Below are 25,274 nucleotides of genomic sequence, written 5' to 3' on the forward strand. Positions count from 1 at the left end.
AAGTAGTAGAGATCTTTATAAACCACAGAAAGGTTTCCAGTTTACAAAATGCTTTCAAGTCTAGTACATCTCACTCAGTCTTTACTCCTTACAACTGCTCACTTTTACAGTTAAAGAAACAAGCTCACCAAATTGACCTGCACAAAGTAATTTAGCATCTATGGATTTCTGACTCCAAAATTTTAAAAAGTATTATATATATTCATCCTTAATCAAAATACTTTCCTTCATCAATAAATAAAGCATTAGTAACAGAATAGGCCTAACAGCCTGAATAACCACTAACTTTCTAAACTAAGTTGTGCGACAAAATCGGATATTAAGAATTCATTACAATGAATAACTAAATGTTTGCTCACCAATTAATCAGTTTGCTGTGGGGCAGGGGTGGGCGGGTGGCGCAGAATTAAAAACACAAATACTGGGCCACCTGGGTGGCTCAGTCAGTTAAGTGCCCAACTCTTGATTTTGGCTCAGGTCATGATCTCATGGTTCATGGGTTCGAGCCCCACTGTCCAGGCAGAGACTGCTTGGGATTCTCTCTCCCTCCCTCTCTCTCTGCCCCTACCCCACTCTCTCTCTGTCTCTCAAAATAGACTTAAAAAAAACAAAACAAACAAAAAACCCACAAATACAAACAAACACTAAATAATGGGCATCACTAGTTTGAATATGTGCAAAATGACCGCATGTTGTTGCAAAAACCATATGCACTGGGAATGCAAGCTGCTGCAGCCACTCTGGAAAACAGTATGGAGGTTCCTCAAAAAACTAAAAATAGAACTATCCTACGACCCAGCAATTGCACTACTAGGTGTTTATCCACGGGATATAGGTGTGCTGTTTCGAAGGAACACATGCACCCCCATGTTTACAGCAGCACTATCGACAATAGCCAAAGTATGGAAAGAGCCCAAATGTCCACTGATGGATGAATGGATAAAGAAGATGTGGCGTATATACATATATACATATATATACATATATATATATATACACACACACATATGTATATGTATATGTATATGTATATGTATATGTATATACACACACAATGGAGTATTACTCGGCAATCAAAAAGAATGAAATCCTGCCATTTGCAACCATGTGGATGGAACTGGAGGGTATTATGCTAAGTGAAATTAGTCAGAGAAAGACAAAAATCCTATGACTTCATTCATCTGAGGACTTTAAGAGACAAAACAGATGAACATAAGGGAAGGGAAACAAAAATAATATAAAAACAGGGAGGGGGACAAAACAGAAGAGACTCATAAATATGGAGAACAAACAGAGGGTTACAGGAGGGGTTGTGGGAGGGGGGATGGGCTAAATGGGTAAGGGGCACTAAGGAATCTACTCCTGAAATCATTGTTGCACTATAGGCTAATTAATTTGGATGTAAATTTTAAAAAATAAAAAATAAAAAATAAAAAACCATACACACAACTATTTCTTGAATAATCTGTTTCTGTGCTGATAGCAAAAATTTGCCATGGTTGAATTTACTTTCTTTTTTTTCTGCTAGAAATATGATGAATTCAAAAGTGCTGCAAGGAAAGAAATTAACCATTGGGGAGAAATATTATATAAATGTTATATAAATACATTTTATATAAATGAGTTTGTTTGCCTCAACAAGTAGCATCATTTCACAAGTATTCTAGTTTGTAACCTAACCACCTATTAAAGAAAAAATAACCCAGAACCCTACATTTTAAACGCCTTCTGGCAAAAAGGAGTCATTACTAACACCAAAGCATTTTAACATATATCCAATCATACTAAATTGACTTAGAAACTTTCACCTGACTTTCAGCCATCTTCTGAATCCAAGAAATACAGAATAAACCTATGTCTAAACTTCAGCGCATCAACGGAATTAATTTATCATCACAAAATACTGATCTCTCAATCACCCAATGGAGAAATGAAATAATGCAATTTTTTAAAAAGTAAACTAAACACGGACATTTCACAAAAGATTAACAACATCCTATAGAAACTATTATTATTATAACTAAATTATTAAACAAACAATGATTTTGGGTGATGGAGGATACTGGCTCGGAATAACAATTATTCTGCATTTTTGCTACATCCTACTGGATATGTTCTAATTAATTTAAAGAATAAATCTATCTCACTACCTCAAGGCAATCTATAAATCACCATTATGTGGCATTGCTAAACCCTCAGTATAATAGCAAAAGTTCCAACATGTATCAATTCAGATTGCCATGCTTTGCTGCAGGGTCTGCCACTCAGGAGAAAGCTCAATTTCCCAAGTTTGGTATACCTTAAAGCATCCGGAATTCCTTTTAAGTTACGTAAATTGATACTTAAAATAATGGAAAGAACACATCCAGAACCAGACAACTATGAAAAAAACATCTTGAGAAACTGAGTGAAAAAGGAAAGTCTAAGGATACTGGCTTTCCAGGGCCGAATGAAGCCAACATGGCTTCAGAAAAGACACTGGTTTTCCTAACTTCAAGAAGGGAAATTCAGTTGCTTTCTACTAAGGTGCAAGAGTTGTTTTTGTTTGTTTGTTTGTTTGTTTGTTTGTTTTAAGTTCTGGCAGTAGGATGATGTTTTGTTTAGTAGGTATAATAAAAACTATGAATTAAAATTGACATGGAATACAATTTTTCACCCAGCTTACAGTAAGTGTTTAACACTAACATCTTTGGGGCACCTGGATGGCTCCAACTCGATTTTGGCTCAGGTCATGATCTCATGGTTCGTGAGATGGAGGCTGGCTGTGTTCTGACAGCTCGTAACTTGCTCGGCTTTCTCTTTCCCTCTCTCTCGGCCCCTCCCTCATTCGTGCATGCGTGTCAGCGCTCTCCCTCGCTCTCAAAATAAATATTAAAAAACACAAAAAACATGGGCGCCTGGGTGGCTCAGTCAGTTAAGTGTTTGGCTCAGGTCATGACTTCACAGTTCATGAGTTCAAGCCCAGCATCAGGCTCTGCACTGACAGTGTAGAGCCTGTTTGGGATTCTCTCTCCCCTCTCTCACTCTGCCCCTCCCCCACTCGCATGAGCACATGTGCACTCTCTCTCAAAATAAATAAATAAACATTAAAAAAAACTAACAAATATCTTAAAAAAAACTAACATCTTTATGTGATAAAGCAAATGTAGTAAAATATTAATAGAATTTCAGTGATTGAGTATGTGAGTGTTCAATGTATGATTTTTTTTCAATGTACAATTTCTTTAAACTTCTCTGTATGCTTGAAATTTTACATAATAAAATGGGGGCTAAAATGAAATGTACCTCTTAGAAACAGTGGTCATTAAACAAGATAATGTACATAAGCACAGAGCAGGTGCCCTGTATAATTTCTTTGTCCCTTTTGAACAAGGTCAATTATCCAAAGAATGGGCTGCCTCAAAAGTCAACAACTTCAGGTTCTAGCAACATCTATGTTCTTCAGCAAAAAACATAACTTGAAAAGCCTTCATCAATAAACAGTATAAACAAAGTCCTTTCAAAGTCATAGGTAAACTCGGAAGAAAATGTGAATCCCCTAGGTGCCAGGAAAAGGAAGGAAGAAGGATGGATTAAAAACCATGTCACCAAAAAAAGAGGGAGGAAGGAAGGAAGGAAGGAAGGAAGGAAGGAAGGAAGGAAGGAAGGAAGACTGTTTCATTAACCTAGGGCTTGGGGCTTAATGACCAGGAACAGGTCAAGATTTGCCTGATCCTCAGTAAATATTATGAAACTGGGCAAAAATAATATAAAAACAGGGAGGGGGACAAAACATAAGAGACTCTTAAATATGGAGAACAGAGGGTTACTGGAGGGGTTCTGGGAGGGGGGATAGGCTAAATGGGTAAAGGGCATTAAGGAATCTACTCCTGAAATCATTGTTGTACTGTATGCTAACTTGGATACAAATTTAAAAAATAAATTTAAAAAATATTATAAAATTGGAACTGAGATCAATTATGTACTATTGAAACTGCTTCCATACTTTATATGAAAGAGACTATAACACAGAAAACTGATCACAAGAAAAAACTTTCTACATACACCCTTAGAACAGAAAAAAAGAAAAACCTGATTGTTTATCAACTTTCACCTTCCTAAAGAAAATGGGAAAGAACATGACTTCTTCATGTGACAAATCAAAGGCTGGCACATGAAACTGACCTGACTTGCCCAAACAACTAAGACAAAGCTTGCTAGCTGTCTGCAGGACTTGTGTGCTCTGTTCTCCTTTTCACAGCACCAAACTGTCACTGGGAGTACTTACTCAGTCCCTGGTGTATCTAGGTGCCTGCACCTGAAAAGGTATCACCATTGGAATGTGAATAAGAGAGAAGTGATCACCTGAGGGCCAGGGATTTTTAGAACAGGAGGTTGAAAGGGTGAATTTTATGTTATGTGGATTATATGGAAGGAAGGAAGGAAGGAAGGAAGGAAGGAAGGAAGGAAGGAAGGAAGGAAGGAAGGAAGGAAGGAAGGATAAAAAAACAGGGGGATGGGGTGCCTGGGTGGCTTGGTCTGTTAAACGTCCGACTTCGGCTCAGGTCATGATCTCGCGGTCCATGAGTTCGAATCCCGCATCGGGCTCTGTGCTGACAGCTCAGAGCCTGGAGCCTGTTTCAGATTCTGTGTCTCCCTCTCTCTCTGCTCCTCCCCTGTTCATGCTCTGTCTCTCTCTGTCTCAAAAATAAATAAACATTAAAAAAAATTAAAAAAAAAAACAGGGGGAGGTGCCTGGATGGTCAAGCCCCCATGGGTCAGGCTCAAGCACTGAGGGTGGAGGCTAAGATTCTTTCTCTTTCTCCTCACGCTAAAAATAAAAAAATAAATAAATAAAAATTAAAAAAAAATTTTAACTGGGGAAAAAAAAGCCCTAGGAAACAAAAACACAAGATTGGAGGGGGCAGGGTCTCTGGATCACCAGATGGCTGACAGTCTCCCACAACTTTTCCTATGTTAAGCCACTGATATTTTGGAATTCACTGTGGCAGTTAGTTTTGCCCCAAATAATACATTAACTGAAAGGAAATCTTTTATCTTCTAAGTTAGTAAAAGGCTTGGCTCAACCCAGTTAGAGAGAAGCTGACCCCTTGGCACTTAACAAAATTATACCTATGGCACTCTCCTGCTAAAGTAGTTTTGTCAACATAGGGCAATAAAGATCTTTAACTTAATTTTTAAAAACGTCAGGGGCGCCTGGGTGGCGCAGTCGGTTAAGCGTCCGACTTCAGCCAGGTCACGATCTCGCGGTCTGTGAGTTCGAGCCCCGCGTCAGGCTCTGGGCTGATGGCTTGGAGCCTGGAGCCTGTTTCCGATTCTGTGTCTCCCTCTCTCTCTGCCCCTCCCCCGTTCATGCTCTGTCTCTCTCTGTCCCCAAAATAAATAAAAAACGTTGAAAAAAAATTAAAAAAAAAAAAAAATAAAAACGTCAAATAGGTAACATATCTGGCTCAAGTTTCTTTTAATTAAAAATATAAAGGGTATATTGGAAAGTTCTCACACATTCTTATCCTCCAATAGCCTAGTTTCTTCTGTATCCTTTCAGAGCATTCTAATGCAAATGCAAGCAAATACTAATAAATATTTTTCTTCTTTTTACTTTGTCTTTGATTACAAAAAAGGTAATATACTATACCAAGTGGTAACTTTACTTTCTTCATTTAATAATAGATCTTGGAGATCTTTCCATACCTGGCATAAACACCTTCTTTTCTACAGTAATACAATAGCTCATTGTATGGATACACAATAACTTATTTAATCACCCCCTTATTAAGAGGTTTTGGATTGTTTCCAATTACTTGCTATTACAAAAAAAAAAAAAAATGAAATCATCAATCAAATACTTCCTACACATTGTTCATACTGTTACATATAAATTTTCAGAAGAAGGTCTATTGGGTCAAAAGATCTATACATTTTTTACAATTTTTATAAATAATTCACGATCTCCTTTTCTAACAAATTACCCCTATTCATTCCCATTTGATACGTCAGAAATTAAAATTCAAGTCACAGTGATTTCTACTACTGCTTATGAAGGATTACTGGAATTGCCCCCATAGTAATTACCAAGTAGACAAAATATAAAATAATCTTCAGTGGCTGGACAACAGGCAGCATAGGCCTGTGATCCCTAAGAGAAGGGAAACGAACAAGGTGTACCTGATGATTACCCCAGCTTACTGCCTGGAGGTGGTTTCTAGGCTGCAGCACAGGACGGGGAACCCAGACAGAATCTAGTGTCCTCACTGAGAAGAGGAGAGAAATCAAAAGTTCAATGGATTTAAGGGGACTAGAACTTGCAAGATAGAGTACTGGAAAAGAGAGAATACAGGATATCTGTGGAGGGATCACCCTGGGTTTTGTCCTATCCTATCTATGCACGTGTGGTGGCAAACAAAAAAAACTGAAAAGCGAATAGACCAATTAATTCCTGACATTCACACAAGGAAGGCAGTAGTTCATTCCCAGCAGCCAGAAAAGAGAGACCTTAAATAACTTGGGACACTGGGTAGAGTCCCGTAAGAGTCACATCCTACTAGTAGAATTCAATTAGGCACAGACTACAGGCTGCTCCAGACTTACCCTAACAAAGCTTAAAAGCAAGCCTCAAAAGGCTCAAACTGATCTGCATGTAACCTCTGTGCCAGACAAAATCTAACATTCTTTAAAGGAACTCAACAAAATTCAGCACTCAAAGATGTAAGATGCACAGTGGTCAATATTCAGTAAAAAACCACCACACATGCAAAGAAGCAAGAATGTGACCCACAGGAAGAAAAATTAATCAGTAGAAAAAGACCAAGAAATGACAACTGATGTAATTAGCAAATGAGGACCTTAAAACAGCTATTATAAATACACTGAAGATTGTAGGAGTGCCTGGGTGGCTTAGTCAGTTAAGCGTCCAACACTTGCTTTCAGCTTAGGTCAAATCCCAGTTTGTGATCCATGTCAGGATCTGCGCTGACAGTGCACAGCCTGCTTGGGATTCTCTCTCTCTGCCCCTTCCCTGCTCACGCATGCATGCACACATATGTGCTCTCTCTCTCTCTCTCTCCCCCCTCTCTCAAAATAAATAAATAAAAAGATTATAACGGAAGGGGTGGCTTAGTTGGTAGAGCACGTGACTCTTGATCTTGGGGTTCTGAGTTCAAGCCCATGTTGGGTGTAGAGATTACTTAAAAGTAAAATTAAAGGGGTGCCTGGGTGGCTCAGTTGGTTGGATGACCAACTTCGGCTCAGGCCATGATCTCGCAGTTTGTGAGTTTGAGCCCCACGTCGGGCTCTGCGCCGACAGCTCGGAGCCTGGAGCCTGCTTCGGAGTCTGTGTCTCCTCCTCTCTCTGCCCCTCTCCTGCCCACATTCTGTATCTCTCTATCTCTCAATAATAAACGTTAAAAAAAATTAAAAAAAAAAAGTAAAATTGAAAAAATGACTGTAAAGGAAAACATGAACATAATAAAAGAGAGAAATGGGATACTATATAATATTATATAAAAGACCCCAATCTATTTTACAGATGAAAAATAAAATATCAAAAATGAAAAATACATTAGATGGCTTTACCAGACTGAAGACCACGGAAGAAAGCCCAAAGATACAGCAATAGTAATTATCCAAAATGAAACAGAGAGGGGAAAAAACAATTGTTGGTGCAGGGGAGAGGGGGAGAGGAGAGGGGAGGGTGAAGAACAGATCCTCAAGACTTGAGACAATAGCAAGCAATTTAACCTATGAAAAATTAGAGCACAGGAGAGGAAGGACAGAAAAACTATTTGAAGAAATAACAGGCACATAGTATATGTTCAAAATTTATTGACAGATTTATTTAAACATGGAAAAGGGTTATAAAAAACAAAATGAAAATATGTATGTAAATGTAAAAGTTATCAGAAAAGCACTGTGGAGGGGTGCCTGGGTGGCTCAGTGGGTTAAGTGTCTGACTCTTGACTTCTGCTTAGGTCAGGATCTCACGGTGTGTGTGGAGCCTGCTTAAGATTCTCTCTCTCCATTTCCCTCTGCTCCTCCCTCACTCATGCACTCCCTCAAAAAAGAAAAGAAAAGGAAAGAGAAAAGAAAAGCAATGTGATAACACAGAAAGACAGAGGCTTTAAATTTAAAAAGATTTGGGTTGGAGTCTAGCTCTTATTCTTAAAACTTATATGACTTGGACAAATCACAATCCATCTGATTCATTTTTTTATCTGTAAAATAAGGCTGGTAATCTGTCCTATCTACCGTATATTTTGTCAAGAGTTGGAAATAATATAAAAAGTATTCCATAAATCACATATTGAATAGCAACTTACATGACTCATAGTAATTATTTAGGGAGAAGATTGTTAGGCCAACACTTAGTTTATAAAAAGCAAGCATATTAGGGTGAGTTCCTCTCTGACATTACACCTGGTCCCACATCTCCCCTCCCCTATGCCAAGAGTTAAGAAAAGCTGGGGCACCTGGGTAGCTCAGTCGGTTAAGCATCCAACTTCAGCTCAGGTCATGATCTCGTGCCAACGTTTAAAAACAAAAACAAAAACAAAAACGTTTATTCTTCTTTAAAAAAAAAAAGAGCTAAGAAGTTTTTTGGAATACATCATTTTATATGAAACAAAACTCTCAAGTCATCTTTTTTATGCCAGATAATCCCACCCATCAATTAACCCATACAGTGAGTGCTCAATAAATATTTACAAGTGATGAGTGAATCTACACCGATTTTCTTCTTTTTTTTCTGGGGGCAGATAAACCAAATGAAAATCTTGGGGGAAAAATTTCAGGAAGACTCCAAAGGTGAAGCCCTACAAAAATGACTAATTCATCCTATCTCCTCACTCTTAGCTGTAGATTTCAAGATACAAAAGAGTAAACAATGAAGTTGCTGCAGACACATATACTATTTACTCAAAATCGGAACTACTGTGATGAACCATATGAAACTGCTGTTTTTTTGTAAGTCAAATATGATCAAATATTAGAAGTGCTGGTAGGGGGACAGGGGCAGTGGACCAAGCAAAGGGAAAGATACTAAACAATATGCTGGGGCAGAATATTCCCAAATCACTGAATATAAAATCTTTACCAACAAATGTTGTTTACATAAAAACTGTAAACTCACAAGCTATAAGGCAGTGCTTTCTGGAAGCCTACCCCACTAGGCTATGTATTTGTGTGGGAGAACAGCAGGATGTTGCATGAGCTAGCAGGAGGCAGAGCTGGAGAAAGAGGCATAGATCATCCCACTAAAGAATGTAAATTTGTCTCCACAAAAGGAAGGGAACCACACCAATGTCTTCTGACTTCTGCTTTCACTGCTCTACTTTCTCCCATTTTAGATATGCTTTCAAGTTGGAAATCAATATACAATAGTATAAATTCTTGAAACTTCTTAAAATGATAAACAACTGTGAGTTCCTAATAAACAAATCAACTGTAATAGGAGACTGGAATTTTAACTGTTTCAACACTTATTCAAAATGAACTCTGCTACCAAATAACCTCAAGAAGAAGGCTTACATACTGCAAATATTTCGCAATGCCCTTAATGTATGATTAATTTATGTATTTATACTTTAATATAGATTGTTTCACAAGCCAGAGAATGCTGCAACCTTAGCAATATCAAAGTCTTTACATATTATTCCCCCTCTGAAAAGTTGCCAATTTTCAGGAAAATTTTAGTGATTTTGAAATTTATCTGGTTTTACAAAGGGCAAAAAGAGAATCAATGCGTTCTTTTTCTCAGCTAATAAAAAGCTATGTTCTTAGTCATTCCATTCTACAGAGGGAGGATCTGCGTTAAGTAATGCTGTCTTCAGAATACAAGAACTAATTCTTTTCCTCTCCTATTTAAGAACGGGACTTTCCTCTTTGTCTGATTGGCAGTATATTCCAAATTTAGGCATCATTTAGGCCATGAGAACTGAAGAACATTTGGTAGAACTGAATTCCTCTACCCAGAGAATTCACTCCTTTGCACTCCATAATCTCAAAGTGCACACATTTTTAATACTCAGTAAAGACTAAATGTTCTTGATCTTCCTCTTCAAGTAAGTTCAACTAAAGTTTTCATGAAGGAGCCTAGGAAGAATTACATAAAAGGTGTGACACATTACATTTCACTTCACATTTCTTTTAAAACAGTGAACATAAAACCTCATCTTGAACAATTTCATCTGCAACAACAAAGAGAAAGGGAAGGCAAAGACCATTTATGGGCAAATGCAATTTGATGCATGGTCTACATATTTTAAAAAGTTTGATCCTCACCATAACCCTGTGGGAGTAGGTTTCATATCTCAGTTTTATAGATAAGAAAATTGAAAGTTGGAGAAATTAATTTGTCCAAGGTCACAGTAAGCGATAAGTGAGCTGGGATTTGAATCCAGGATTGTAATTCTGATTTTTAAATCTTCCCTTAATAGGTGTGCTCAGTAGATGGCACTAATTTAATAGATGGCAGATTTTGTTCATAATTAAAGCCCTCCTTTACATCCCCTTCTCCCTCCTTGAAATTTCTGTCCACTTCAGAGTGGTTATCACATTACAGAGCTGCTTTGGACAGTGCAGGAACTTTGGGAATTCTGTTAAGTGACCTACAGGCTCTTTCTAGTTAAACTTGAGTTACAAATGAAAATACCTTCTGTATCTTTCTTTAAACATTTCTTTTTCTTTTATTCTTTGTTGTTGTTACTCTGCACTTAAACTGATTTATAGCTTGTATGCACATTCTCCTGGTTAATTTTTCTTATATACCATTTCAACTCACTGTTTATCTTGCTTCTGATTCTAAATATATCACACTTGTTATTTTTTTTTAAAGGGACACAAAAACAGTTTCAGAGTCTGTTCTATTTTATAAGTGTACAGATCCAGGAATTCAAGTCAGCACCCATTTTCACTATGACTTCCCCTACAAAGAGTTATACATGTTATTCAAGCCTTCATTAGGAGAAGGTACTATAAATACTATGAATTCAATCTAACATAACTTTCCAATTTCAATAAAATTATTAAAACTGAATGAAAATAGATGCCTAGTTCTCTTAATTGTTTTTAGATTCCAGTCCACACTTCTTGTTCCTCCACACTCTATTTTGATGCAGATACAAGGATTAGTACTGGCACTGTTCAGAGGACCATCACTTGAGCTTCCTTCGTAGGTTTCAAATTTATGTAACTCAACCAAAGATGAACCACTTACTGACTTCCAGTTTTATGAGTATTGCTCTTCTCAAGCTAAAGGAGCGCCCCTTACAATTCATAATTTAGACACAGGGAAGACAAGATTCATCCATAAACCAGATTAGGAGACATTTTAAGGTAGCTAAATTAAGAATTTCATGATATGGGGGTACCTGGCTGGCTCAGTCAGTACAGCGTGAGACTTTTGATCTCACGGTGGTAGGTTTGAGCCCCACTCTGGGTGTAGAGATTACTTAAAAATAAAATCTTAAAAAAAAAAAAAAAAAGGAATTTCATGATATGAATAACCAATTTAAGAAGAATGAAGAGCTTTTTTCTGATTCTCCCAACCATTTCTTCTACTCATATCATAAATGCCCATAGCATTTAATTTACCATTCTTCTATGATACTATTTTATAACTTATATTAATAATTTTTAGTAAAACTATCTTTTTCTTCTTCTAGATCAGCCCTAATAGACATATAATATAAACCACATCTCAACCTTGTCATATAGTCATATTAAAAAATAAAAAAAATTGACTTTAATAAAGCACTTAACCCAATATATCCAAAGTAAATTGTCATTTAAACATGTAATCAATATAAAAAATTAATGAGACATCTTAAATTTGGTTTTTTTTGTACTAAGTTTTTAAAATCAAGTGTGTCTTTCACACTTATAGGGCATCCCAATTCAGACAATTCATGTTTCAGTTTCTCAACAGCTACATGTAAGTGGTGACTAACCACACTGGACTACCACAGGGACAGAAGGAAGAGGAATGAGCTATTTTACAGTTGGACAGACTTGCTTTCAAATCTTAATTCCACTACTTATTAGCCCTGAGGCAGTCTCCTCATTAAAAAATAATTAATAATAATAATAATACATCTCTGATAGGATTAAATGAGACGTAATGCCCAGAAAACATCTGGTCTCTTAGCTAGCACAGGGCACACAAAAAGCCTTCAATAAATGCTAACAATTACCATGTATTTATACCCTCTACCACTAAGCACAGTGTCTTACACATAGTAGGTATTCAATAAATGTTTGTTGAAGGAAGAAAAACTAATTTGCATGACATCCTATAACCCATTTTAATTGCTTCTTTTTCAAATATATAAATATCTCATATAAACAAGTAAGTTTTGGGGCACCTGGGTGGCTCAGTCAGCTGAGTGTCCAACTTCAGCTCAGGTCATGATCAAACGGTTTGGGAGTTTGAGCCCCGCAATGGGCTCGCTGCCACCAGCGAAGAGCCCCATTCAGATCTTCTGTCCCCCTTTCTCTGTCCCTCCCTCCTGCACTCGCACTCTCTCAAATATAAATATTTAAATAAATAAACAGGTAAGTTTTATTTTTTGGATTGTTGCTGGCTAAATTGTTTTTGAACACATTAGGCGAAATATACAAAAGGAAATGTACCATTTTATCTTTCAGACTGTTCAAGTATTTTACTTTCTTCCAAAAAAACAATGAATTATTAAGCAAATATATGCTATTAAGCACTCTTTATCAAGAGACTTCTTAAAAAAGTATTTCTTGGGGTGCATGTGACTCAGGACCTCAGGATTATGAATCCGAGCCCCATGTGGGGTGTAGAGATTAACAAAAGTATTCCTCATCAATAACAGTGGTATTTTACAGGTAACTCTCAATTATCTGCAGGAATATTTTTATCTCAGGTTGGGATGAAAACACATCCCATTTCTGGGCTTTACTTGAAAAACAAGCCAGTGGTATATGTAAAACCCTTTACAATCTGGACTCTGAAAAAATTCTCAAGCTCTCTATTTCAGACAGTACAACCCCCTAAATTTCTTAAAGCATTTTCCCTTTTCACCTGTGCTTAGAATTCACTTGCACATAATTGCTTTCTTACAGATCACAGAATCGCAAAGTATCAGAGCTATTAAAAGATATTCCAGTCTTGGCATTTTCCAAAGCATGTACCGTAAAAGGTACATAAAAGGTAAGCAAGATAATTTCGGATGGTATTAGTATTGTATACTTTAACTGCCATATATTTTGTTTAGTGTATATTAGAAAAATATAACTGTCACATCAAACTCAAAAATTCATGTATATCTTCACTTATGACATGGTTAAAGTAGACAGTCACAATTTAAGCGAGGGGAAATTTTTTTTTTAATTTTAATTTTTTAGAGAGACAGAGAGAGAAACAGTGGGCTTGAAAACACAAGCATGTGTGAGCGGGGGAGGGGCAGAGAGAGGGAGACAGAGGATCCAAAATGGGCTCCAAGCTGACAGCAGAGGCCTGACACAGGGCTGGAGTTCACGAACTGCAAGATCATGACCTGAGCAGAAGTCAGCCATGTAACCAACTGGGCCACCCAGGAGTACCAAGGGGGCAGGAAACTTTTAAGCTTAGAGTAGCAGAGCTGGAGTCCACCCAAGTTTAAATCCTAATTTTCTGCTCTTTTCATTGCCCTAAAGAATCTACTGTCTATACGACATCAAGGGATTAACACTCTCCTATATAATTGTTTCTTGATTATAATCTCATTTATCAAACCAATTATAAGCAGTGGCGGTGTCTTAAAGTACTAGTGTTCTTTCACAATGACAGGTGCAGAACAAGAGATCAAAAATGCCTTGATTTTGTGGTTAGATTGCTTCCAACCACTGAGAGTTAGCACTGGAGGAAATTCCACATTGGCTCAAACAGAACAATCATAATATATCCTAAACTCAAACAATGTTTGGATTAACTGCCATTTGCATTATTCATATCACTATTTCCTCCCATGAATGAAAAAGGAATCAGGAGATGGTATGCCTATAAATCCTAGCGACCATACGACATATGCATGCAGAGGATATAAGAAACTTGTACAGGTTAAATAACAGGGGTCTTACAAATTGTATTACCCAAACCTGTCATTTAATACATGAGGAAACTGGGACTCAGAGTGGTAAGAGGACTTGCTCACAGTCATATGGTTTCCTAATGGCAGTGCCAGCTCTAGTCCTAGTTCACTGTGCCGTTCCATGGATTCAGTACAAATAGTAGAGAAATATATCTAAATTTTTCCATTATACTAGTACAAATCCTGCTTAAGGTGAGATCGGATTTGAAAATCTTTTCATTAAGCAGAAATTCTGCTCATGATGGACTTAAACTAATAAATTAAATTAGCTTTGTCTAATAATGCTGGTCTGTCTGCCTGAGAAACCTACAATATTCCAATGCATAGGAGCTGTTGCTACCCAACTGTTCTTGGTAGTGAAGAAAAGAGGATTCTAATTCCAGGTGACTCTTCTTATTTTGTGTACATTTCTGAACCCCTGGCATTCTCAACAGTCTCAATTTCCTTAGCTGCAACCATCCATGGCAGATTGCAAAGCATAAGGTCTTTTGAAGTCAAAAAGAACTTACTGAATACCAGGTCTTACCACTTAGGACATAACATCAGACAAATCACTCCATCTCTCTGAACCTGTTTCTCAACTAAGGTAATAAGATATTCACCTCACAGGACTATCAAGAGCATTAAATGAGATGATATAGACAGTGCAGAACATGATCTTAGGATACAGTTAAGTGAAAGGTTAAGAAGAGAATAGAGGCACCTGGCTGGCTCAGTTTGTGGAGTGTGTGACTCTTAATGTCAGGGTTGTAAGTTCAAGCCCCATATTGGGTGTAGAAATTACTTAAAAACAGAAATCTTAAAAAAAATTTTTTTTAAAGAAGAGAGTAACAAAAATTCTCACCTATGAGTTTAAGAGCAGGTTTATGGTTTGCAATGTTTAAATGTTAATTCCTGTTCAATACATAAAATATCTTAAATAAGTATCTACATTTTTTTTTTTAAGTCCTTGTCAAAGATACATATTGAAGTAGTTAGAAAGTGAAATGACATGTATCTGGGACTTGCTTTAAAGGATGCCAGTCTCCCAACTCCTGTGCCATACAAACAAAATTAGTAGAGATAGGTGAAAGTGGGTGATGCATACCATGGAGAATCACCATACTACTCTATTTATGTATATACTTGAAATTTTCCATAGCAGAAAGTTATTTATTTGTTTATTCATTTACTTACTTAATTACTTAATTTTAAGTACACTCCATACCCAGCATGGAGCCCAATGCAGGGTCTGAATTCACGATCCTAAGATCAAAACTTGAGCTGAGATCAAGAGTCAGATGCTAACCAACTGAGCCACCCAGATGCCCCACAAAGTTTTTTGTTTTAAAACCCAACAAAAAACAACACAAATAAAAAGCTAAGAAAAACTATACACATAAGTAATAAACTTTTCCCAAAAAACTAATGTCTCCATCAGAAACTTCTCAACACAAGATAATACTGGTCATTTCAGCCAAAATAAAGTATCTTAAAATTACTCTCAATACAAAGCATGTTTTATCTCTTTATTAAATACTAACTAAACAGCAGTATCTTCTCTTTCTTTGGTATTATTATTCCTCCACCTGGTAGAATAGCCTACAGTATATTTTTTCCTTTTTCCCCTTTATACATCCTTGTTATATTTTTTTAATGACTAGAACTACCATTAGTTCTATATGTATAAACAAGTATGTAAATATACATGAATGTATACACATATACATATGTATATGTATATAAAAATAACTAGGATTACTATACTACCATTACTACTCTTACATCTATTATTTAATAGTGCACCCATCGGGTATACTTGACCTTTTAAAGTTTGTTTGTTTATTTATGTATTTTTATTTTGAGAGAGAGATGGAGAGCATGCAGGGGAGGAGCAGAGAGAGAGACAGAAAGAATCCCAAGCAGGCTCCACACTGTCAGTGCAGAGTCTGAAATCACAAACTGTGAGACCATGACCTGAGCCAAAGTCAAGATTAGAACACTTAACTGACTGAACCACCCAGGTGCCCCTATCCTTGACCTTTTAAAAAGCAGGACTCATCTGGGGCAGCTGATCCAACTTCGGCTCAGGTCATGATCTAGCAGTCTGTGAGTCTAAGCCCCACGTCAGGCTCTGTGCTGACAGCTCAGAGCCTGGAGCCTGCTGCAACTCTGTGTCTCCCTCTCTCTCTCTGCCCCTACCTCGCTCACACTGTCTCTCTCTCAAAAATAAACATTAAAAAAAATTTTTTTTTAAAAAGCATGATTCATCTGAAAGGATTAAAAAAAATCCCTCACATAACACATAACCTTCAAAATAATGGGCAAAGTGAGGAAAAGCTGTGAACTATAGCCCATTTGCAAATTTACTATACTTTACACATAGATTTTTAATTTGTTGGCACATGATGCATTAAATAAACTGAAAGTATCAGTTGAAATTATTTAAAGGTAACCATAAATACCTGCAAATAACTTTTGTAAGTTAATTACTATAAAACTTTGAACACTACACTACAGTACAACCTTAAAATATCTGAACTTAAGACTTAACACTATATACTCCAATCTTGTTTCAAAATAAAAACGTTTACTGGGGCGCCTGGGTGGCTCACTCAGTTGAGCTTCCAACTTTGGCTCAGGTCATGATCTCGCGGTGTGTGAGTTCGAGCCCCACATCGGGCTCTGTGCTGACACCTCAGAGCCTGGAGCCTATTTCAGATTCTGTGTCTCCCTCTCTCTCTGACCCTCCCCCATTCACGATCTGTCTCTCTCTGTCTCAAAAATAAATAAACATTAAAAACAACATTTTTCAAAATAAAAATGTTTACTATACTAACATTTATTATTATTATTTTGTTATGTTTTATTTATTTATTTTGAGAGAGAGCGAACAAGAGTGGGGAAGACGCAGAGAGAGAGGGCACGGAGCCTGACACAGGACTCAATTCCACAACCTTGGGATCATGACCTGTGCCAAAATCAAGAGTCAGATGCTCAACCGACTGGGCCACCTAGGCAACCCTACCATACTACCATTTAAATACTCACACGCTTTGCCTTTTCATAATTTTCATAGCAAGTACACAGAGAACAATCTTCTCCAAATTTGTATCCAAAGGGATAAAGAAGCACATTATGTCAACTTCCCTATCAAACAGTCCCACTTACCAAAAGGCAAAGACAAAACATATTCCATAATTTCACTTCAAATGTGCCTAGGCAGTTTATTTCTTTAATTCAGATATACTCTTTCAAACATATAAATGAGATTTAACTAATTCTCAAACTAAGTGTGTTAAAACTTCCTTCTGCCGTCTTTAAAGGAAGAAAAAGTAGTTTCAAAATAGTTCCACCTCCAGATGCTTGGCTGGCTCAGTCTGTAGAGCGTGCAACTCTTGATCTCAGGATTGTGAGTTCAAGCCCCACTTTGGATGTGGAGCCTACTTAAAACAGAAGAAAAAAAAAAAAAAAAGGTTTCAACTCCTGAGAAATAACAGTCATTCATGGTACTCTTCTTTCAACTTTTAAGTTTATAAAATTATAGGAAAATTAATTAAATTGGAAGTTTGGAAAGCCCTGCTCTCCAAAATACCCCACCTCCAAACTACATGACACCTTTTCTTTCTTCCTCTGGAGCTAAAACTGACTCCGTTAGTTTATTCATCCTCAATCAGTCGGCAATATTTACTAAGTCTCAGCAATGAATTAGGTACTCTGGAAAGTTACAAAGGAAATACAGGAGCTACTAACTACCCTCAAGGAGTTTATATATCATCCCCATAAAGGAAAAAAAAAAAAAAACAAAAACATAGTTACTGAAAAATATCTTTGCTGAGAATCTCACAGTCAATGTGGATCAAAGACTACATCTTCAAGCCAGGTTCTTTACACTAAGTAATGCAAGACAGTGTCCACAAAATTAAACACACTCCAAAAAGTGGCCAAATCTAAGTTATTTATGGATTACATATGCTGCTACACACTTCTACATGCATGACAAAGGAAGCCAGCTCCCATAAGTGGAGGTTTCCAAACACCCCTAATGCACACAAAGAAAGAGACATGTACTCCCTGCATGGGCCACTTTTTGCTACTTTCCCTGATAACATCCTGTTTCTGCCACAACCACTAACAAAGTGTTCAGTCACCAATATCAGGGTCCTACTTTGAGGGAACAACATCTATTATATACCCTCAGAGACCAAACAGAAAATTCCAAAAAGCCTGACAGTTAAGAATCTTAGCTGTATCTACAAGAGAAGTAGCTGAAAAACAAGGAATAGCAATGGATTATCCTTCTAGTCTTCAAGCTGTAGATGAGAAGTCATCTGCGGCCCCACATTTCTGTTGGCTCTGGAAACTTCCTTTCTGTCTTCTGATTATGTATGTCTTTTCCTCTTGTGAACTACTCTGTATAGAATACTAGATAAAGCAGATACCACACTGGGATGGGGGTAGGGGTGTACTGCCAAAGCTAGCAATTTTCTACAAACCAGGGGTCTTCCCATGATCATGAACACCCCAGACAATTCTGATGATACAATTCCCCAAATAAAACTGTTATCAAGAGCAGTTTCATTCTATTTGTCAACCTTTGGGCCTAATTCTATACACCTAAACCTTAAAACAAAACAAACCCCTACCAGATTTGCTCCGACACTTTGATAGTTGTCAAATATTCTGCAGCATTAAATCTAGAAAGGACATTCTCTGTGTCACTTAACTGAATCACATTAAAGAATATCAAATCTAGATCTCATTAAGAGGTCCTGTTAAAATCATATTCAGACGTCAGAAAGGCAAGATCCCACAACCCAATCACAAATACTGTATAGGTATTACAGCTTCGACTGCTGTCCCAACTTTTCAAGCTTTGGGACTCTAAATTACTTGGAGTAACAGCTTAAACTTGAGATGCACTACAAATTGACCAAAAGAAATTAAGAAAATAAAAGGCATACATTAGTTTCAGCGCGTATTCATAGTAAGAATTTGCGAATTAGAAAAGAATAGGGTAAAGACAGTAAATTCGATGTTTGGACTACAATACACATCAGAACAGAACCCGAGCTACCTAAACAAACCTTACCTACTGCCAATAAACAGAAGAGCGTTTCTTAACGGCTTAAGTACGACAACCATTTTTTTTTTCATGTTTAAAACGGCTGCTACAAATTGTCCAAGTCGAAACACATAGGAAAATTCTAAGCCGGTCTTCGGCGAGGAGCTACTGTGCTTAGAGCATCACACAAAAGACCGAAGCAAACATAAACACGCTCTGGGCCTTCGCAGATAGCGGCCAGGAGCCAGGGTCTGACTCCCAGACCCCCGCCCCGGCGAGGGAATGGGGAGTGGGGGTGGGGTCCTCTTCTCGGAATGCGCCGGGGAGCTAGCTAGGGACGGGGAGGGAAGGAGCGAGTGCAGCACGGAGGAAGAGAGAGAAGCAGCGCACCGGCGTCAGCGGCTTCCAAGGCCGGCAACACCCTCAGGCCCGCACCAGGCCTGGCCCTCCCGGCTCCGTCCCGCCTCCTCCTTACCTCCCTCACGTCCTGCAGGCACTCGAGCACCGCCAGGTTGTTGCTCCAGGTGTGCTTGGGACACACACGGGTCACGTCCTCCCTGCAGGACTCTTCCTCCGCTAGCTTCCAGCCCCCGCCAGCCCCGCCGGGCCCCGCTCCGCCCCGCCGGGCCGGAGGCCCACCCGCCGGGAAAGGCGGCTGCGGCGGCTGAGGCGGTTGCTGCGGTGGCTGCTGCTGGTGCTGGAGCTGAGATGACTGAGGCATCTGGAGCAGCGACTGACCCGCCTGCCCGCCTCCTCCAGTCTGCCCTACAAAGGACGGAAAGTTGGCCCCCGGGCCCTGGCCCTGGCCGTGGCCGCCCTGGCCCGGGAGTTTCTGGGCCCCGGCCGCCGCGAGCAGCAGCAGCTGCAGCGCCGCCGACAAGCGGAACATCCTCCGTACACGTCCACACGCCGCCATCTTGGGTCCGCGGCGAGCTCGACGCACCCGCCGGCGCCGCGTATTTAAATGAGGGGGCGGGGCGCGGGCGGGGCCCTGTGGGGCCCACCCGAGCCCCTCCTCTGCTGGCGCCGACTGGGGTACTGAGAGCAGAGCCCCGGAGGAGGCTGCGCTTGAAACGGCCCACGCCCTGGGCCTTAGAGGCTCTTTGCCGGGGAAATTGCTGGAGTTCCTTAAAAAGCCTGGGCAGGGCGGCTATGAATAATTCCCTTCGTTGTCGTCACAGGAGAATAAAAAGGAATTGGGATTGCCACAACCAAGATGGCCGGTAGAGTATGTCGCCTGTTCAGTGACGGGGGTAGGTGGGGGGAAAACAAAAACAAAAAACTTTGTGTGTAGACGTGAACTTTACACGATCAGGTGTATTCCGAAACCTGAGAGTCTCTTCTTGCATCTCTCCGTGCTGCCTTCCACCTGCCTCAGAACCTTTCTTACCCAGGGAAGAAGGCAGCATTGGATAAGGGGTAGGAGCCCCGGTTAGGAGCACAGGTTCCGAGTTAAGGAAAGACCCGGTTATAATCTTTGCTGCTCTGAAGACTAGGAAAGCCCTTTAACTTCTGAGCCTTATTCTTCTCGTCCCATGAAGAAGAGGAGGAGCTCTAACGTAAAGTATAATTGTGAAGTTTAGAAATAATAATAAGGAAAGTGCCTGGCCCACAATATAGAATTCAAAAAGTTATAGCCAATACTATGAATAAGCTGGGAAGACTTTTGCGCCTGAGTCCAGACTGTAGACTAGAACTTAACCTCCTGTTTAAAGGAGGAGAAGGGCCGCCTGGGTGGCTCAGTTGGTTAAGCATCCAACTTTGGCTCAGGTCATGATCTCAAGGTTCATGGGTTTGAGCCCCATGTGTGGCTTTGTGCTGACAACAGGGAGCCTGGAGCCTGCTTCAAATTCTGTATCTCTTTCTCTCTGCCCCTCCCCTGCCCGCTCTCTCTCTCTCTCTCTCTCTCTGCCTCAAAAATAAACATTTTTTAAAAAGTAATAATAAAGGAGGAGAAGAAAAAAGATCTTTGAGGCCTCAAGTTGCTCAGGGTGAACTGTGCTTACCCGAAAGCAGCATCTTGGGCACTTTAGGGAATGGTTGATTGACTTCACACTGGTGTCCCTCCCTCTCCTTAAGAGATAGGATATGTCCTTAAGAGATAGGATACCTTCTCAAAGGTCTACACACCCATTGTGTCATTTGAGCCTTGTATCAGGCCTGGGTTGGATTCTAATTCAACTGAGGAATAGCACAGAGGAATGGGCAGTGAAGATCAGATCAGACATAACTAGTCTAAAAAGCCAGGTGGACTCAGGGAACCCATAAGGATCCCCTGAGATTGAGAATGTTCTGGGGGTACAAACTGCCCACTTTGGCTGACAGCAGGCCTCTATCACTGGGAATGAGGGTGTGTTGGCCTCTCTGGCAACACTCACCCCTGCTGATGCCATAAAATGGTCCTGAGGCTGCTGCCGAACTTCAGCATTGACTAAGTCAGCCCAGGGTAAGCCACATAAATGTACATATTCATGAAGAGATACATGGCATAGGTAAGTTGTCAGCAGGCTGGAGTCATCGGAAGTTCTTAAAAAGTCACTAAGGGCCGTTAATTTTCAGTAATGGGTCTGCATTGCACTCAGACAAGTGGGAGATTATTTTAAACTAATTTAAGGCTAGGGGCACCTGGCTTATTCAGTCAGAAGAGCTTGTGACTCTTAATCGCAAAGTCATGAGTTTGAGCCCCACATTGCATGTAAAGATTACTTAAATAAATAAAACTTTTTTAAAAACTTAAAAGATAAATAGTTTAAGGCTAGCAATTGACAGTCTGTTAAAAGAAGCCAGCAGTTGCCTATCTCTCAGCCTTACTGAGGAAACCCCATACCCAGCCACAGATTGCCTCTGAAGATAGGGAGGAGTGTATGTGCTGATCTTGAAATCACAATGACCAAGAAGCGAGAAACCCAGAGAAATCTGGGAACCTGGCCAGCCCAGACTGTGTTAGGCAAGTCTAGACTTTATATAAGGCACAAACCCCTGAGCCAGTGGGAAGAGGGTTGACCTAACCTGGGTCTCCTGACCTCAGTGACTTTTCAGTACAAAATAGACTGTCCCTATCACAAACTCTGAATTCAGTTTACCCTTTATTGTACCTTTTGTTTCTTGTTCCTCACTTCCTTGATGCACTCAATATGTATAGGTTGAGTTTGGGTTGTTTTGTTTTGTTTTGTTTATGCCAGGCATTGCTCAAAAACTGGCTGAGATAAACAGTAAGACAATAAACAGAGCAAGATCATTTCAGATGGTTTAAGTGCTCTGAAGAAAATAAAAGGTATGTGCGGTGGCTGAGGCAGGGAGGGTTTTTATAGAAAGGCAGGTGGGGAAAGGCTTTCTGAGTGATAACTGAACTAAGAGCCAGTTGGCATACAGATGCCAACCACGTAAAACATCTGGATCTCAAGTTGGCTTAGCCTACTCAGGCTGCTATAACAAAATATCACAGACCGGGTGGCTTATAAACAATAGACATTTGTTTCTCACAGTTCTGGAGGTGGGAAGTCCAAGATCAGAGGGCTAGCATGGCCAGGTTCTGGGGAAGCCTCTTCTGGGTTGCAGACTGCTCACTTCTCGCCATGTTCTCATACAGTGGAAGGAGCTAGGGAGTTCTCTGGGGTTCTTGATAAGAACACTAATCCCATTCATGAGAGCTCTCCTCTCGCGACCTAAGCACCTCCAAAAGGCCTATCTCCTAATATAATCACATTGGCTATCAGTATTTCCGCATATAAGTTTAGGGCAGACACAAACATTTAGACCACGGCAAAAATGTTCAAAAGCAGAGAGTAACAAGTTGAAGACCCTGGCATGGGAATAAGCTTTCAAAATAAAGACGTATATGGCTAACTTGAAATGAGGAAAGAAGAGAATAGAGGAAGGAGTCAGAGAACTGGTCAGAGGCAGATCATGGAGGGCCCTGTAGACCCTATATATCCATGTAATTGGGGAGGATTCTGATTCCAAACAAAGAGTTTGTATTCCCACTGAAAGAAAATCATAAAAGCTAGACAACATACATAAAATATTTTTGAATGGCACCTGGGTGGCTCACTTGGTTAAATGACCGGCTCTTGATTTCAGCTCAGGCTGTGATCTCACGATCCATGAGTTCGAGACTGGCAATGGGGTCTGCCTGACAGTGTGGAGCCTGTTTGGTATTCCGCCTCCCTCTCTCTCTCTCCCTCTCCCCTGCTTGCTGTCTGTCTGTCTCTCTCAAAATGAATAAAAGTAAACTTAAAGGGGCACCTGGGTGGCACAGTCAGTTAAGCGTCCGACTCTTGATCTCGGCTCAGGTCATGATCTCATGGTTCGTGAGTTCAAGCCCCACATCAGGCTCTGCACTGATAGCATGGAGCCTGCTTGGGATTCTGTCTCTCCCTCTCTCTCTGCCCCTCCCCTGCTTGTGCTCTCTCTCAAAATAAATAAATAAACTTAAAAAAATAAGAAAATTTAAAAAAAATAAAAAATAAATAAACTTAAAAAAAAAAAGTTTAAAATGTCTTTGAAGGGGCGCCTGGGTGGCTCAGTCAGTTAAGTGCCCGACTTCGGCTCAGGTCATGATCTCACGGTCCGTGGGTTCGAGCCCCGCGTCAGGCTCTGTGCTGACAGCTCAGAGCCCAGAGCCTGCTTCAGATTCTGTCTCCCTCTCTTTGCCCCTCCCATGCTCGAGCTCTGTCTCTCTCTGTCTCTCTCTCTCTCAAAAATAAACATTAAAAAAAATTGTTTTTAAAAGAAATAACAGATGCAATCAGGAAATGAAGGTCTACAATCTTTGAGAAAAGGGAATTCCATAGCCCAGATTTTTTTCAGAGTTGTACTATCCAAATTGTGGCTCAAAAGAAGTGAGCCCATACAGAAAGCAGCAATCTCATAGGGCTGAAAATACACAGGTACAAGTTCAAAGCACCCAGTGTGGCTGGGGCTTAAGGGTCAAAATACTGGAGAGAAGAAAACCACAGAGAAAGAGCCAAAAATCTGCAAATACATTTCTCTCAAGTCTCTGGCTGACTCCTAAGCTGTGCAAGCACAGAGTGAGACTCCGCAAACTCAGAAGCAAACAATAGCTGAGAAAGCAATAAACTGAGAGCTTTTTCAGGAGCCTCATGTGTGCTAAAGAAAGAAATACAAGTTAGAGTTTAAAGCCGGCTGACCCACAGAGGCCTTGGTAAACACCTCAGGCTTTAAACTGGAAGGGTTACACCCTGGGAACAAAGGCCACACCCCAGGAGAAAGGACAACACTCGAGGAGTGAGGATACTGGCCCGGAAGAAAAGGCAAAATTACAATAGTTCAACCCTAATAAAAACATGCCTCCGTGGGGTCTAAGTGACCCACCAGTACTCGGTAAGAAGAAAACATAATCCTTCTGGAGACAGATAACATCATCGAAAGCCTCTACAACTTTTATTAATTTTTATTTTAAGATGTTTTTAAATGTTTATTTATTTGAGAGAAAGAACACACACACGTGTGGGGGTGTGGCAGAGAAAGGGGGACAGAGGATCCAAAGCGGGCTCTTGCTGACAGCAGAGAGCGCAATGCGAGAGGCTCCAACTCAAAAACCGTGACATCATGAACTGAGCCAAAGTCGGTGCTTAACTGACTGAGCTACCCAGGTGCCCTGCCTCTACAATTTTTAATCTGCATGATCCAGCACTGGATCAAAACTTATGGGGCATGCTAAAAACAAAGCAAAACTGAACTAAATAACCAAAACCAAAAGAACAAAAAAGTCAACAAAAGCAAACTCCCTATGATTCAGATATTCGATTTAATCAGATAAGGACTTTAAAATAGTTGTGACTAATAGAGAAAATAAAAGATAAAACAGGGGCGCCTGGCAGGCTCAGTCAGTGGAATGTGTGACCCTTGATCTCAGGGTTGTGAGTTCGAGCCCCACCTTGGGTGCAGAGATTATTTTTTTAAAAATCTTAAGAGAAAGAGAAGGTAAAATAGATGACAAAGAGAGCATTTCAACAGAAAATTGGATTCTCTACAAATAATCAAATGGACGTTCTAGAACTGAATTAAATTTCCTTAGATGATTTTAACATCAGTGCCTTAGTCTGTTTGGGCTGCTGTAACACAGTACCATAGACTGGGTGGCTTAAAACAATAGAAATTTATTTCTCACAGTTCTG

At 39.7% G+C, this 25,274-nt stretch overlaps 1 protein-coding gene across 3 annotated transcripts in view; it reads right to left on the minus strand.

Annotated features, from left to right (window-relative positions):
• GLG1 (golgi glycoprotein 1) overlaps positions 1-20,078 on the minus strand; it is a 149,275-nt gene extending 129,197 nt beyond the window's left edge. For all 3 annotated transcript variants that reach the window (XM_053906673.1, XM_053906674.1, XM_053906672.1), the window contains exon 1: positions 19,610-20,078. In XM_053906673.1, coding sequence (XP_053762648.1) covers positions 19,610-20,050 — 441 coding nt within the window. In that variant the 5' untranslated portion in view covers positions 20,051-20,078. The remainder of the gene's footprint in view (positions 1-19,609) is intronic.
• Between the last annotated feature and the right edge of the window lie 5,196 nt (positions 20,079-25,274).

This window comes from Panthera pardus, unplaced genomic scaffold (genome assembly GCF_024362965.1).
Source record: "Panthera pardus isolate Hobbes unplaced genomic scaffold, ASM2436296v1 HiC_scaffold_19, whole genome shotgun sequence".
NCBI lineage: Eukaryota > Metazoa > Chordata > Mammalia > Carnivora > Felidae > Panthera > Panthera pardus.